This window comes from Melopsittacus undulatus, chromosome 2, assembly GCF_012275295.1.
Source record: "Melopsittacus undulatus isolate bMelUnd1 chromosome 2, bMelUnd1.mat.Z, whole genome shotgun sequence".
NCBI lineage: Eukaryota > Metazoa > Chordata > Aves > Psittaciformes > Psittaculidae > Melopsittacus > Melopsittacus undulatus.
Window position 1 is genome coordinate 1,361,616 of NC_047528.1, and position 16,538 is coordinate 1,378,153.

The 16,538-nt window shown below is 48.8% G+C and overlaps 1 protein-coding gene across 2 annotated transcripts in view; it reads left to right on the forward strand.

Moving 5' to 3' along the window:
• The window catches only part of FAM168A (family with sequence similarity 168 member A), a 162,455-nt gene that overhangs the window by 77,405 nt on the left and 68,512 nt on the right, over positions 1–16,538 (forward strand). For both annotated transcript variants that reach the window (XM_034074336.1, XM_034074337.1), the window contains exon 3: positions 6,856–6,943. In XM_034074336.1, the coding sequence (XP_033930227.1) occupies positions 6,874–6,943 (70 nt within the window). In that variant the 5' untranslated portion in view covers positions 6,856–6,873. The remainder of the gene's footprint in view (positions 1–6,855; positions 6,944–16,538) is intronic.

Genomic DNA, 16,538 nt, shown 5'->3' on the forward strand with positions numbered 1-16,538 from the left:
GGCTATGTGTGTTTGTATGTGGTTGTCACATAGCAAAGCCTTCCAGGGCTGCGTGACACAGAGCATCTATGAAGATAATACAGTGTCAGTGTAAGTAATGAGTAATGCAATTAAGTCATGTTCAGAGCCTCATGAAAGACTGTACACAAATGATGTTGTGTTTATCACCAGCTGCATTACAGCCATGACATCCCAGAGTGGTTTGGGATGAAGGGACCTTAAAGCTCCTCCAGCTCCAACCCCTGCCACGGGCAGGGACCCCTTCCACTGGAGCAGCTGCTCCAAGCCCCTGTGTCCAACCTGGCCTTGAGCACTGCCAGGGATGGGGCAGGCACTGATGGATGCAGACGTGTGTCCCAAATCTGATTCACATCAGTGCAGACACCCTGTGTGCTGTAACATCAACTGCTAACGCGTTCCCAAACTGCTGCTTCTCTGCACAGCTTCATTCCCACTGGGAATGCTTCCAGGAAAACAAAACAAGGCTCCAGGCCATGGCTGGGAGCTGGAGAACAAGCCTGGAATCAAGTGTAGAAACCCTGTCTGAAACAGCAAAGGTTCTCTTAGGGGAGAAGAGAGACTTCTTGCCTGCCTTTTACTGCTGGGTTCACTGCATGGGGGCTGTGTACATGCAGATGTCAATCCATGAGTATCAATAGATGCATCCACAGGATGGTTTGAGGACCAGGATGACCCATCTGCTACAGCTGTGTGAGTTTATGGAGTGCTGCAGGTTTTGGGGAGCTGGAGTTTGTGGTACAGAGTTTGCAGTGATTCAGGTAAAACAAGGCTGGAAAAGAGCTGAAATTACCTTTGAAAGTGAAAACCTAGGAGAACTGCAGGGAAAAAGCAATATTCAGGCTCTGGAATGATGCCCTGGATCGATCCCTATAATCATCAAGGTAAAGCTGAAGCAGAGTGGAAGAGGTAAAAGTGAATATTACATGGTACAAACAAGAGGAGCCATTAATAATTCACTGCTAATGGAAACCTCACATTTCTTGTGGAGTTTGGCTTTTTGTTGCTTTCCCTCTTTGAATTGATTTGGTTTTAAAGGGGTGTTTTATTGTATTAATAAAAGCAGAACTATTCTTGTGTCAGCTTTGGCTTGGTTCTTGAGCAAGGTTTTCATAGGTCAAATGTGTTCCTTCAGATGAGGTTTGTTCCCTCACGTTCTAGGCAAGGCTTAGCTAAAGAAGGAGGGGATTAATAAGGAGGTGTTAATTGTGGGAAATCACATTGTGTTATGGCTCCTCTTTACCCTTTGAGGGGGAAAGAAGGGACTTATGCTGGAGGGAATGGAAGGGATCCAGAGAGACCTTGACATGCATGAGAGGTGGCAAGAGCCAAGTGCAAGATCCTGCTCCTGCATCGGGGCAATCCCAGGCACAGCTGCAGCTGCAGAGAACACATTGAGAGCAGCCTGAGGAGCAGGACTTGGGGTGCTGGATGAGGAGCAGCTCCCCATGACCTGGCTTCAGTGAGTGCTGGAGCCCAGAACCCCCCCGTGTGCTGGGGGCACCCCCAGAGCGTGAGCAGCAGCTCAGGGAGGGGATCCTGCCCCTCTGCTGTGCTCTGGGGAGAGCTGAGAGCAGCTCCAGTGCCTAAAGGGGCTGCAGGAAAGCTGGAGAGGGGCTTGGGACAAGGGCCTGGAGGGCCAGGCCAAGGGGAATGGCTTGAACCTGCCCAAGAGAGGGGAGACTGAGCTGAGCTCTGAGGCAGAAGCTGTTCCCTGGGAGGGTGCTGAGGCGCTGGCACAGGGTGCCCAGAGAAGCTGTGGCTGCCCCATCCCTGGCAGTGCTCAAGGCCAGGTTGGACACAGGGGCTTGGAGCAGCTGCTCCAGTGGAAGGGGTCCCTGCCCTGGCAGGGGTTGGGGCTGGATGGGATTTAAGGTCCCTTTATCCCAACCCAGTCTGGGGTTCTGTGATCTGTCAGTGTCACTGTTCTAAGAACCCAGTTAAATATGTTTTATTCTTATTATTATGATGATTTTATTTGCTTAGTCTGAAGGCAAAAGGAGAAGAACTGCATGAACTTGCTGAATCCTGCATGCCAGGTTTATTCTCTTAGGAGTTTTTACGTCTTCAATGTCATGTTTCTTTGCCTCTGCATGGTAGGAGTGGGAAACCCCTATAGTTCTATATATCAGAGTGGGAGGGGGATGTAAGAATTGAGATCCACCAATGTGTGCATAGAAACACTTGGGTTAAAGCTTGTTTATATGTTCAAATTCACTGATACCCACCAGTATTGGAAGGTGTGAATGTCTTTGAGAAGCAGCCAAGGTGGTCAAGGTGTTTTCAATGGCATGAAGTAACCTGACCATAAATAGGGTAAGATGTTCCTTTGGAGCTGAGTCTGCAGTAGATGGAAGGTGGTGGCAATACCTGTTCTGGTCATTGAGTGCTTTGAGCGCTCCTCTAGGAAGAGCATCATAGAATCATGGAGTGGTTTGGGTTGGAAGGACCTTAAAGCTCATCCCAGCACAAGCATTTGCATTTCCCTTGTGCTGCCTGGAGATGCCCTGTGCAAACCTGCTTTGAGTGGCACATTGGCCTGCTCATGGGCACCCGACCACTGACCTCTCTTGTGTTGCTGTTTACCCTTCATCAAGTCATTTCCTGGTGCAATGGGAGCATGTCATGCACTGGCACAGGAGAGAGAAAAGAGATGAGAATGTAACCAGGTTACAGGCAGAAAGTATCCCTAGACTGTTTGCTAACAGCTTATTCCCATGGCATTCCTGCTGGAGTTAGTCCTTCCTCTCCTTGCTAGAGCCTCAGCAGCTTGTGAGCATCACTGTTGTGGGGATTAGGATGCAGGGGAAGCTGTGTGCAATAGAGAAATACCAGTGTTTGCCTGTTTATAATGAATTCCTGTTGGTCTTTTTGTTGTGTATTCATGGCCACAAGCAAGTGCTGCAAGTTATTGGGGTGAAGGAGGTTTAATTCTGCTAATCCTGTTTTATTCCCATTCCATTGTAGCTTTTCGAATGGCACAATGTGGTGCCTGTAATGAATTTTAAATGGATTTTGGGATGATATTGTCTTGCAGGATATATTGGAAGCTCATCTAAATGTGCTTTAATACTAGATGCCGGAAAGAAAGCAAGCATCCATCTGAAATGCTGTTTGCATGAACTCCTTCATGCTGGCTGGAGAGAACACCCTGCATACCAAGCAGGGACGAAGCACCAGCCTCTTCCTCACAATGCACTCAAACCCCTGTAATGATTATAACCTTTGTATCCTAGCTAAAAAGCACTTTCTTTCTTCCTTCCCATTAAGAGTGTTTTACCATTTGGTACAACCCCTATATCAAGCCAGATGGATGCAATAGTTCTCACCAAAGTATGATTTGTTTGTAGCCTTGACACCCAGAACATCATGGAATGGTTTTGCTTGGAAGGGACCTGAAATATCTGAGATGGTGTCACAGCTGCATTGCTTAAGTGCCTTGTTCAGTGCTGTTATCACTTCATCTGGGCTGCATCAGCCTTCCAGTGCCTAAAGGGGCTGCAGGAAAGCTGGAGAGGGGCTTGGGACAAGGGCCTGGAGGGCCAGGCCAAGGGGAATGGCTTGAACCTGCCCGAGTTAAAGAGGAGCTTTAAGGTCTCTTCAACCCAAACCAGGCTGGGATTCCATGATTTAATGATACATTCAGTACTGGTGTGATGATCCCCCGTGTTCCCAGGCACAGAGCACATTTGTTGGGAGCACAGTCCAATGTCAGACATCATACTCTTAGTTGGATGCCCAGGCAATGGAAACTGAGCCTGGATATTGATTTTCCTCCTGGGAACACAAGGATGGCTGGATGCTTAAAGGTCCTCGCTGCCTAAAAGCCTGTCTAGAGGCTGTCTGGGCAAGAGGAGGAATTGCTCTATCCCTTGGGAAGCTTTCCAAATGCCATCATCTTGGCAGCAAGGAGCACACTGAGGCAAGCAGCTTGTTTTGAACCTACAACACCTTTACTTCTAATGCCTCCGCTTGCTTGGGTTATGAGTGTGATTGATGCCTCCCTACCTTCCCCAGGGCGTTTGTGGTTTAGTGTGTATTGATGCCTGTCACATTCCCTGTCCCATTGGGCATTTCTTGTCTGGGCTAGAAGGGTCCTAGTAGTGATTTACAGTTCATTATAGCCAGGAGATCTCTGCAACCCTCTAACACCTTTTTCTCTCAAGTCCTGGTTGTGGCATCTATTACTTGAAGCATCTTGACTAGTAGTAACCCTGGGCTATGTGTTCCTGTTACTAGTAGTAACCCTGGGCTATGTGTATTCCCAGTGTTTGACTTCAGAACTGAACTACCCATTGAAGGTGACTCCCTCTGATTGTGTTCTTTATGTAGTGATCTTGGCATGTGGGGACCAGATTCCTTTCAGAGCTTCACTCCAGTTGCCTATCACCATTCTCCAATGTTTCATGGGACCCAGGAGTCCGTACCGATATTGGGCATAACTGGTGATGTCCCTTAGGCAATGTCAAGCCATGTGTCAGCTGGGGACCAGGCTGCAAACCAGACTCAATCTGGTTCAAAGGAAACCCTTGAAGCACAGAGGATGTAACCAAAGGAATCTTAGCACAAAATGCTTTGATTGCCTGATCATGTCTGATTGAATCATTGAATTAGAAGGGACCTCAAGGATCATCTGCTCCAAGCTCTCCAGACACAGCATGACCCAGACTGGGTGCTCAGCACCCTGTGCAGCCCAATCTTAACAGTGTCCAACACTGGGGAGTCACCACTGCCCTGGGGAGATTATCCCAATGGTTCCTTGTTCCCATTGGGAATGATTCTCCTCTTGTGTCCAGTGGGAATCTCCCCAGGAGGAACTTGTGCCCATCACCCCTCGGCTTTCCCATGGGACTCCTTGTCCAAAGGGAGCCTCCATCTCCTCTGCAGCCTCCTTTACCTCCTGGCACCAATTGAGCTGAGCTCTGAGGCAGAAGCTGTTCCCTGGGAGGGTGCTGAGGCGCTGGCACAGGGTGCCCAGAGAAGCTGTGGCTGCCCCATCCCTGGCAGTGCTCAAGGCCAGGTTGGACACAGGGGCTTGGAGCAGCTGCTCCAGTGGAAGGGGTCCCTGCCCTGGCAGGGGTTGGGGCTGGATGGGATTTAAGGTCCCTTCCATCCCAAAGCAGGCTGGGATTCCATGAAGATGTAATGTGTTGTAAGCAGGGGTATGCAGCTATCACATAATGCATGTTCCCCATCTCAGAGACAGATGACATTGGGGTTTATCCTGTAAAGGAGAACTGAAGCCATAAGGCAAGGATCCATTTGCCAGGGCCTGGCTCACAGCACTGCCTGGTGACACGAGGACCAAATGGCCATAAAATCCTTATCCTGGAATGTAAATCCCAGCTCTAATGTCTCATGGATGTAAAGCTTTGTGTTCATTTTCCTCCTGATCTCAAGATCTCCCTTGTACATCAGTGATTTCCTCATGAAGTCTATGTCCTCTCCCAGCACATGTGGTTCCCTTTGCTTTGGGCATTGCTCCTTCTGTGCTAACTTGGGGGTGGAGGGATGGCCAATTAATTTAGCAGTAATTGTTGTCACTTGGTGCCAGCATTTACCATTTGACTCCTTTCCTATCCTGGGGTAAAGAAGAAGGAGGAAATGAACTAACAAATTGAGCATCCATCAGGAGAGGCTGCTTGGAATGAATGGGTTTATTTGGGAAGAGTAAAATAAGACATTCAGAGACAAAACCCTCACGTTTTGCAGCAAGAGCCTTGAGGTTCTTGCCTGGTGGAGACAAATGTGGAGCCTAATAAAGCTTAATGACTGATTTTCCCATTCATCAGAACTGCGAATGTGCTTCATTAAGATAATTAACTGAGCCACTTGCTTTGCTGACAGTGGGGAGAGGAGAATTCCCAAGTTCCTGGCTTTCCTCTAAATGAAACAAGGAGCAAACCCAGCCCCGCATCATCATCGGGGCTGGGGGAGAAGCAAAAGGGCTGTTAAAATCTCATTGCTTCCAGTGTCTGAAAGGGGCTACAGGGATGCTGGAGAGGGGCTCTTTAACAGGGATTGTAATGGTAGGATAAGGGAGAATGGGTTCAAACTGAAATAGGGGAGATTTAGGTTGGATCTAAGGAAGAAACTCTGTATTGGAACAGGAACAGCCTGCCCAGTGAAGCTGTGGCTGCCCCATCCCTGGTAGGGGTTGGGAATGGAGGAGCTTTGAGGTCCCTTCATCCCAACACAGGCTGGGATTCTATGGTTCTATGCTTGTGTTCCATCTGTGACTGCATCTCCCCATCTGGGATGTGGACCTCAGTGGTGGGGTGTGATGGGGGCACTGGGCACCCTGCTCAGCCTTGCACAGGACCCAGCCTTAGCCTCCAGGTTGTTGTAGCCAGCTCACACTGAGAGCTCACTGGTGTTTGCCACTCTCCATCTCACCAGCAGCAAATGGTCTTTTATCTGCAAGGTCAGGTCTGCACTGGGGTTGCTTTTATCACCCAGGAATGATGAGCTCCTCCAATAGGGAGAATTCCATGCCTGCATCTGTGCCTTCTCTTTGTTCCTCTCAAGGCAGAAGTGGGGTCATGAGTCCTAAGCCCCCCAAAGGCAGGGATGTGCAACGTTAATGTGCTCTGGGTACATCTGTAGGCAGAATATGCAGCATGAGGAAGTTTGGGGAATTAACTGAGCTCTCCATAAGCTGAATTATTAACTATGCTGTGTGGTTGGAATGTCTCACTGTAAATCCTTCCCTTCGCAGCTCTCCGTGTCCTGAATTCCAACACAGTGATTCTGTCATGTAGAAGACTCTGTGCAAGAAGATACCTCTGGAGCCAATGTAAGGCAATCATCTCACCTCTGCTTTTCTTTTGTCCTCAGAGTTCCCAGTCTTCCATCATGAACCCTGTTTACAGCCCCGTCCAACCTGGGGCTCCCTATGGAAACCCGAAGAACATGGCATATACAGGTAGGACCAGTGTCCAATGGCTCTTCCATCTATGTCTGTATTAAGTGGTGGGAGCAGATGAGCATTAATAAGTGGTTAATCCCTTAATGAAGGGAGAAAGAGTTCCCATAGGGAGCCAGATGGGAATGTGGCTCGTAGGGAAAGTCCTTCAGCAAAGCCAGTGCAGTAGAGGTTAGTGAGGAGAAATGGATCAGAATTCCTAAGGTGAGGATGTCCTGGAAATCCTAAAGAAAAATGTCCAAATGGGGTTTCTTTAGACCAACAAAACACACAAGGATTTGCTGGAGGTCTTGTATATGGACCTGAACTGAGTGTGAGCATGTGCTGGTGTCATCCTGCTATGGAGATGCAGATCCCGTGTGTGTGCTGGCATCATCCTGCTATGGAGATGCAGACCCCATGGACACTGGGATGTATTATTGTTGCAGGTGGTGATTTAAGTGACATGATTACTGATCTTGTTTTCAAGTTATGCTTTGCTTGAGTTCATCTTCTGTTGGTCAGCAAGGCTGAGGTCTGGTTCAAGCCCATCTTTAGAACCGAGTTGCCCAGATGTCATTTGGAACACTCGAAAAGGACATTGAAATGCATTTACCATAATTATGTTACTCGTGGGGAACTAAAGTGTATTGCTATGGAAAGACCTCAGCTCAGAGAGGAACAGTGCTTCGGAAGAAGAAAACCTCACCTTAGGTGTGTATCTGTGGTTTTCCCTATGGATTATGTTCATCATGTCTTGGGAGACTCCTTCTAGCACTTTGTGGAATGTAACTAGCTATAAAGTGTCATGTTGTGTTAAGACTTACCTTTGCATTGCCAGTTGTATGTGTTGGCTTCTACCTAATGTGTGAAATCGCTTGGGAATGGGCTTTTGTGAAGGAGGATGCTCAACAGCAAAGGGAACTCAGCATCAGATGCTCTCAGCTACTTCATTTACAATATATCCTCATTGACTTAGGTGCCTCTTGCAGCTGGTACATCACCTTCATTTACAATATATCCTCATTGACTTAGGTGCCTCTTGCAGCTGGTACATCAGTAGGGCTGTGAGGAGACCCATGTGAGACCCTATGGAGCAGAGTTCCTCAACAGTGTTCTGCCCTGTTCTTATTCACCCTTTCTTTCCCCCATCACATCCACGCTTGCTGCTTTGTTACAGATAGAGCAGCTTGAGGGACCTTGGGTCTCACAGGCAAAACACAAGAGGCTTGCAAAAGGAAATGTCTCTGTGAGTAACACTCTTAAACCCATCCCTGTTGTGAGAGGAGTGCAGGCTCCAGCAGTGCTTGGGTGATGGAAGGAGCTCAGGAGTGAGCAGTTGTTTTCCTACACTCAAATTAAAAGCAGGTTTGTGCTTTCAGCACAAGGGGGTTTGGATGAGAGTCTCCTCTCCCACTTTTCCTTTTGGGGTGTGCTTAAAGCTGCTCCTTAATACCCATTCAGAGTAGATTTTCCCTATGTGCTTTTGTGCAATGGTGAATGATTAAGAAGTGGCTTTCTGACACTTGCTAAGACAATTCTGCTTCAGTACTGAGGTGTGGCTTGGATGGAGGTTGTACCTTGACCCTTCTGGAAGGAGAATGTCAGAGGGTGATTTCAGGTTTAGATGCATGAAATTCCACACGGCTGCATTCTACAGTAGTGGTCCCTCACTGCAAGAGAGACCTTGAGGGGCTGGAGCGGGGCCAGAGAAGGGAATGGAGCTGGAGCAGGGCCTGGAGCCCAAGGGTGATGGGGAAGGGCTGAGGGAGCTGGGGGGTTCAGATGGAGAAGAGAAGGCTCAGGGGGGACCTGATGGCTCCCTCCAAGTGCCTGCAGGAGGATGGAGCCAGGAGGGGCTGGGCTCTGCTCCCAAGGAACAAGGGATGGGACAAGAGGAACCGGCCTCAAGCTGCACCAGGGCAGGTTTAGGTGGAGCTGAGGAACAATTCCTGCCCCACAGGGTGCTCAGGCATTGGAACAGGCTGCCCAGGGCAGGGCTGCAGGCACCGGCCCTGCAAGGGTTCACAGCCCGTGGAGACGAGGCCTCAGTGCCATGGGGCAGGGGTGGGAATGGTTGGACTGGATGAGCTTAAAGGGCTTTTCCAGCCTGGATGATTCCATGGTTCTATTCTAAGTTGAACAGCAACACTAATAGGATGTTATCTTCTAAAATAACATGTCTGTCAGTCACCATCAACATTATACTGTGCACTTAAATACATAAAGCTTCTGTCCCCCTTGGCCAGCTCGTGCCACCTCTGGTAGTGATCATGCTGAGGTGGCCTCCATGAGACTGCTTTCACCCCAAACCATTGGACTCGAGGCATTTGTCTTCCAGAGTCTGTGTTGTATGGAGAGCAATGAGGGCAGATGTGCAGGAGGAGCTTGGAGGAATGCAACTGGAGGCAGATGAGACGTGAATATCTATAAGAAGGACCTTAGTTATGTCAGTGGCAATCCAAGAGGGAAGATTCAAGTGACTGCTTGAACATAGGGCATTGAAGCAGGAATTCCATCATGTTAATACTTGGTTTTCCCATTGCACAGGTTAAAGTTAAGGAGTTGGGGGGCTGAATTCCTACAGTTAAGTCCCAAAGTAAAGAATAGGTTAAGAAGTGTTTAAACAAAGAACTATTTTCCTTGCTGGGCAAATAGTATTACAAAAGCATTTAAATCTGAATTTGTTGGAATATTTAACGAAAGACCTAAAGTTGTATTTTCTCCCCATCTTTTGCAATATAAGTTTTATCCTTTGTAGAGAAAAGAGGCAGCTCCTCTTTTGAAGTCAGTGAAAGAAGGTTGCTGTGTCTCCTGCATGACAAGTGCCAGGCTCTGTCTAATTCTTGCTTGACAGGGTGCCCAGAGAAGCTGTGGCTGCCCCATCCCTGGCAGTGCTCAAGGCCAGGTTGGACAAAGGGGCTTGGAGCAGCTGCTCCAGTGGAAGGGGTCCCTGCCCATGGCAGGGGTTGGGAATGGAGGAGCTTTAAGGCCCTTCCAACACAAACCAGTTTGGGATCCTATGACACAGGGAGGATAATCTCACTGCAGATGGAGCTCCATGTGTCCAGCACCAGTTTGTACTCCCTCAAGTCCTGGTTCCTTGTGCTCAGCTGGCGACTGCTTCCACTTCACTACTTCAGTGTATTTTAGACCATCAGCAGCAGTGTTTGAGTATCATTTACTGTGTAATTAGACCAGACTGCAATTAACGTGAAGCTTCTGTAAACTGTCATTTTAATTGAGTTTAAGGACTCTCATTTGTTTCTTCTTTACTGGTACAATTCACTTCACCTGCCCCAAATGTGAGCTCCTGAACCTCCTTTTCCTTTCAGTGTTCTCCTTGTGTCCCCTTTTACTTAGGCATCAGTCCTGCAGCAAACAGATCAGCTCGATGGCATGGAATCAGGGATGAAGAATCAGTCTGTCCTGTCGCTTGTTTGACTTCAAGCATGAAGCTCTACAAGTGTTTGTTATAGCTCACACTATGATCATTTTCCCTACCAGAAGGTGATTAATATGCAGATGAGCTGCTGTGATTGATGAACCTTCAGCAGGCTGACTCTGGAGCTGTCATGGTTATTACCGAGTAATGAATGGGACTGAAATCCAAGAGGCAAAGATGGGAAGCTGGGTAGTAAATCTCCCAAGGAGTGTTTTCCAGCTTGAGAAGGGGGAATGGCTTCAACCTACCCAAGGGGAGACTGAGCCGAGCTCTTAGGCACAAGCTCTGTCCTGTGAGGGTGCTGAGGCGCTGGCACAGGGTGCCCAGAGAAGTTAGGATGTAAAGCTTGGGAATCCCAATGGCGTTATGAATGTGATGGATACCCTCATTCCTTCCCCCAGGGCTTTTTCTGGTTTGCCAGGTGGAGCCCCCAGCCTCCCTATGTCTGCAGCAGGAATTCCCATGTCTCCTTTGCTGCTCAACCTTGTCTCTTTCACTCAGTTCCTTTTTCCCTCTTGCATCCATCATAGGTTCAGGGTTGTGCTGTGGATCTTATGGAAAGGGCTGGAAGGTAACACCCTGCAACACCCCCTTCCCTGCCCTTTTGGGAAGGATTCACAGGCAAACCCCTTTGCTGCTCTCCTGGTCCTTCTCCTTGTTGCATCTCTCATTCCCTGCAGTCTCTCACTCCATCCCAGCTCTTTTCCTTTCCCTCTTGCAGCCTGACCCAGCTGGCAAACACTTGGCAGGTCCGGGAGAGCTGGATTCATTTCACCAGCAGGAACCTGATGCCTTTAACAAAAGGGCTTTGTGTGACTGGGTTCTGTTTAGCTGCAGTTCCCAAGTGGATTAACCTGGATTGCCCAGGGCTGCTTGTAGGGAACCTCTGCAGCACATAGAAGTGTATTAACTGTTCAAGGGGAGGTGCTTGGGAAGTGTTTTGGGAAGCAGAGGAGCCTAAAGCAAGGAAAACTTGGAATGACATTTACACTTCATCTGTGCTGGTCCTGCAAGACCCATTAGGTTCTTCCTCAAGTAACAAATGTGTCAGCTTCATCTGAAAGCATAAAATAGTCTTATTTCTGATGATTTAAGGGGAAGTGGTGGGGAAAAGCTTGATCATTTGCATGTGAAGTCTGGTGTCTCCCTGAGTCACTTGTCACCCTGTATTAACGCTGTCTGCAAGGTCTGGGTTCATTAGCTTTCCCATTTAATTGCTTTTCCTGCTTCTTTTCAATGGCAACCTCTCTGTGGGGCTCTTGAGAGCATCGAGAAAGGTATGAGAGTAATGTCATTTTACTTGATGGGGTAATGCACGTGTGGGGTTCTAGATAGAAGATTCTGTGATAGAGGAGAGGTGAGGCTGGTATGGAAATAGCTGAGTCATGGAATCTCAGACTGGTTTGGGATGAAGGGACCTTAAAACTCCTCCAGCTCCAACCCCTTCCACTGGAGCAGCTGCTCCAAGCCCCTGTGTCCAACCTGGCCTTGAGCACTGCCAGGGATGGGGCAGCCACAGCTTCTCTGGGCACCCTGTGCCAGTGCCTCAGCACCCTCCCAGGGAACAGCTTCCTTATCTCCAACCTGAACTTCCCCTGTTTCAGTCTGACCCCATCACCCCTTGTCCTATCACTGCAGTCCCTGATGAAGAGCCCCTCTCCAGCATCCCTGTAGCCCCCTTCAGACACTGGAAGCTGCTCTGAGGTCTCCATGCAGCTTCTCTTCTCCAGGCTCAACAGCCCCAATGTTCTCAGCCTGGCTCCATACAGGAGCTGCTCCAGCCCCTGAGCATTCTCGTGGCCTCCTCTGGACTTGTTCCAACAGCTCCATGTCCTTATGTTGAGGACCCCAGAACTGCACACAATGCTCCAGGTGAGGTCTCAGCAGAGCAGAGCAGAGGGGCAGGATCACCTCCTTCGCCCTGCTGGTCACGCTCCTTTGGATGCAGCCCAGGATACGGTTGCTTTCTGGGCTGTGAGCACACACTGCAGCCGGCTCATGTTCAGTGTCTCATTGCCCAACACCCCCAAGTCTTTCAATCCTCTGCATGTTGTTGGTGGGCAGATGTAATTCTAGCCTTGATTTCAGCCTTTCTCATTAACTTGAAATGAGAACTTTGCTTCATTATTCTCTGCAAAGCCTCAGCCTTTCACAACAGCTCTATGGACAAGAAAACCCTCAGTGTGTTTATGCCCTTGATGCTGCAGCAGGCAGGGTTGAGCTGCTTCCTCCTCACTTCTGCTTGCAAGACCTTCACATGTGTCTACTCCTTCCATACACTATGAAACGCTGCTTGTGGATTTAATGAGGTGCTATCAGCTGTGTAAAACAGGACTTTTAAACTGTGTTGAGGGTGTGGAATTGATTTCAGGCTGCTTAAAAATGGATGAAGTGGGTGCAGTGACTGTTTTCCCTCTGGCGTTTCTCCATGTTTATTAAGCAGTGTGTATGGAGCAGGCAGGCAGATCCTGCTTGACTGGGGGAAGGATGAGCTCTGCCTGTGTAAACTCCTGTTATTTCTATGTTTAAATGCATCATTTTCATCCAGGAAGACATCCAACCAACTTGCTGAATTCCTCAGTGTTGGAAGCTCTTGGAGTTTCAGCGCTCTGCTTGGCTGATCAGTGATGGATAATTCACCATCTTCCTAACAAATGAATTCATGGACTTCCTTGGTGTTCTAAAAAGCAGAAAAGCCTTAAGGAAACAAGGATGAATCTTCCTTTTTTGGGGTAGTGAAGGAGAAGGAAGCAGAGGAGCTTTGGATGAGATTCATAACATGGTTTGGGTTGCAAAGGACCTTTCCAGCTCCAACCCCTTTGCCATGGGCAGGGACACCTTCCACTAGATGAGGTCACTGAAGATCAGGGTTATTCATGAGTGTGTTCAATAGCTCCAGGCTGTATTTGGGATGTTCTCCTGCCAACAGCAGCACTGTTGGATGATGGGCATGGAGGCCACCTCACTTCAGTCACCTATAGATGGATGGTGGTGGTGGTGCACAATAGGTCTTGGTAGACAGAAGTGTGGGTGGCATCTACCTGTGTCCCAGGGCATGTTTTAAAGGCTTTCAGTGTTGGAAATGGAGGCACATAAAGCTCCTTTGAAGGAAGTAATCCATAACATCTCCTTACAGACGCTCATAGGCTCAGCTGCTTCGGAGTCTGGTCCGACTGATGTCACCCTTCCAAGGAGCTCCATAGAAACCTGAGGGAACAACCTTCACCCCTTGTTTTGCAACTGTTTGTAGAGGGTTTTACATGCTTTTGAGTTCCCCTGTGTTGTAAATAAACACAAGAGCCTCAGATCTTAAAAGCAAACAAACCCCATGTTATGTGCTCCTGAATGCCCCCATTGTGTGTCCTGTGTGCTCGGGGAGGACGTGGAGCTGGTTTATGCTCTGCCTCATTTCTTGGCTACAACATTGATGCTGTTTTTCCCTATAGTGCAAATAGAAATGAAAGGATTAAGTGACTGGGGCTGAAGAGAGCTGGAGGAAAAGTGTATAATGTAGGGGAGAGAAAGAACACATAGATGGAAAGAAAAGATGCCTTAAAAACATGCTTTGAACGGGAAATTACTCTATTTAGGGGAAATAAAAGGTGAATGGAGAATTTTCTTGTGTGTTGGTTACTTCTGGAAAGTATTGGCACGTAATGGGAATTTCATAGCAGCTTCCAGTGTCTGAAGGGGGCTCCAAGGATGCTGGAGAGGGGCTCTTCATCAGGGACTGCAGTGATAGGACAAGGGGTGATGGGTTCAGACTGAAACAGGGGAAGTTCAGGTTGGAGTGGCAGGGGTTGGAACTGGGTGAGCTTTAAGGACCCTTCCAACCCAAACCACGCTGGGATTCTATGTTCCCTTCACTTGTATGTGTTTTCCTATATATTCCCTTTGTTTTGGAGCCTCTTTGTAGGCAAAGATCAAGTTGGCATCGTGGTATCATCTCTGGGGCACTTCGGTTCTCCATGCCTCTTGGACATATCACCAAGTCACTTTTGATATGCCATACATCAAATCTTGCCCTTACTTATGCCTCGTTGCTTTCCAACCCCCCATAATTACATCCTCCTTCCCTGTAACTACCTCTGGATGCCCAGTTTGCTCTGTTGAGAAAGCTCCAGGTGTGGGTGATGTTCCTACTATAAACCCTCTATCATGAGGCTGGTTTAGGGCCCTCCCTCCCCTTGTTCCCAATCTAACACAGCTCCTTTCACAAAGCTATGCTGTCCTGCTCCAAATTACAGCATATATGGAAGAAAGATTAGATCAGCCCATGAAATCCCTGCTTCTGGAGGTGCAGAGCATCAGCACCAGCATGGACCAGCAGAGTCCATCAGCGGTCACTAAATGGGTCCATGCTTCTCCTCAGATCACATTGGGAGCCTCTGCTATGGGCACCGTGGAGCTGGAGTGTGACCTTGTCATAGTGTGGATTAGAGATGGGGTTTGTTCACAGGACGAAGTGGGAATGTCTTCCAGCACCACCCCTATTCCTGCTCTGAATCCCTGTGTTGTAACTCAAAATCACAGCCGGTCTGAAAGCAATGCCTTTTCCTGCCTGTTCTTCCTGCCCTTTGCAGCTGCATTCGTGCCCTTGCTGCTGTTTCTCTGTGCATTCCTGCACACCACGTTCAGCACCTCCAAAATCCCCAATTAAATGATTGGAAACAAGCTCCAGTGCTGCCTCATGATGAAAACACTTCCATATTCACTGCCTTCCCTCCCCTTTCCCCCTTCTTTTTCCCTGCCACAGCAAATCAGGGCTGAGACACTGCTTCTGTTTGTGCAGTCTGAAGGGGAGAGAGTCCCATTTAGTGCCTTGGCTTCTAGAAGTGGGTTTGTAGATTAAATGTTGAGTTTCTCTGCTGTCCTCATGCACTATGAGCTTTCACATGTGCCATCAATGCGATACAGCGCAGGGGGCTCTGCATACACAAGCATGATGTGGTCCAGGCTCATAAAAGCCTTTTATAAGCTTCAGACTTGCTTGGTTTGTACATCTGCAAGTCTCTTTTTCTACTGTGCTTTCTACCTAACCTCTTACTTCTCATTTAATGGGCATCAGCTTGCCCTAAGTGATGCAGTTGAGCTCAGGCTTGTGCATCTGCTGCTGTTCTTTGTGTTAGCTCCAGCCTCCTCTCAAACCAGACTCAAGACTTAGATGCAGACACGTTCACACGCTGATTTCAAAGTGCCTTCCCCTCTCGCTGTGCTTGCTGGCACTCGGCCCCATTTCATCTAATGCAGGACTGGGGTAGAATGTTAATGTCTCTGTGGCCAGCAATGATTTATTACATCCCAAAGCCCTGGCTCTGAGTGCAGGAAGAAAATATTGCATCAGTGAGCTGGCTTGGCACTGCTCAAATAAATGAGTCCTGAAAGAGTCCTTAGTGTTACAGCCTCTGCATGCCTTCCCCATCCCTTGTCCTCGAGCCCTCACTTTGGGCTGATGGTGACAAGTGCTGGTTTCCTTGTAGGAATTGCTGTCTCCAGGTCTTTCTGCCATAAACACATTTGTCAACAGGCTCGTCCCATAAAACCCTTGGAATCCTTGTGGTTGCTTTGAGGCCAAGAAGGAGATGGAATCCTCAAGTCGGGGAAAAATGAAGCTTTTGTGTGTGAGGTTGGGCTCCTGCTGGTGAAGTGGTGATGCTGGAGCATTGTGGTGCATGGGGAAGGTGTCCCTGTGGTCCTTGCTGTGGGTGTAGGGCCATCAGCTCTATGCTCAGCATAGGATCATGGAATGGTTTGGGTTGGGAGGGAGCTTAAAGCTCCTCCAGCTCCAACCACTGCCACGGGCAGGGACCCCTTCCACTGGAGCAGCTGCTCCAACCCCTGTGTCCAACCTGGCCTTGAACACTGCCAGGGATGGGGCAGCCACAGCTTCTCTGGGCACCCTGTGCCAGCGCCTCAGCACCCTCCCAGGGAACAGCTTCTGCCTTATCTCCAACCTGAACTTCCCCTGTTTCAGTCTGAACCCATCACCCCTTGTCCTATCACTGCAGTCCCTGATGAAGAGCCCCTCTCCAGCATCCTTGGAGCCCCCTTCAGACACTGGAAGCTGCTCTGAGGTCTCCACGCAGCTTCTCTTCTCCAGGCTCAACAGCCCCAATGTTCTCAGCCTGGCTCCATACAGGAGCTGCTCCAGCCCCTGAGCATCCTCGTGGC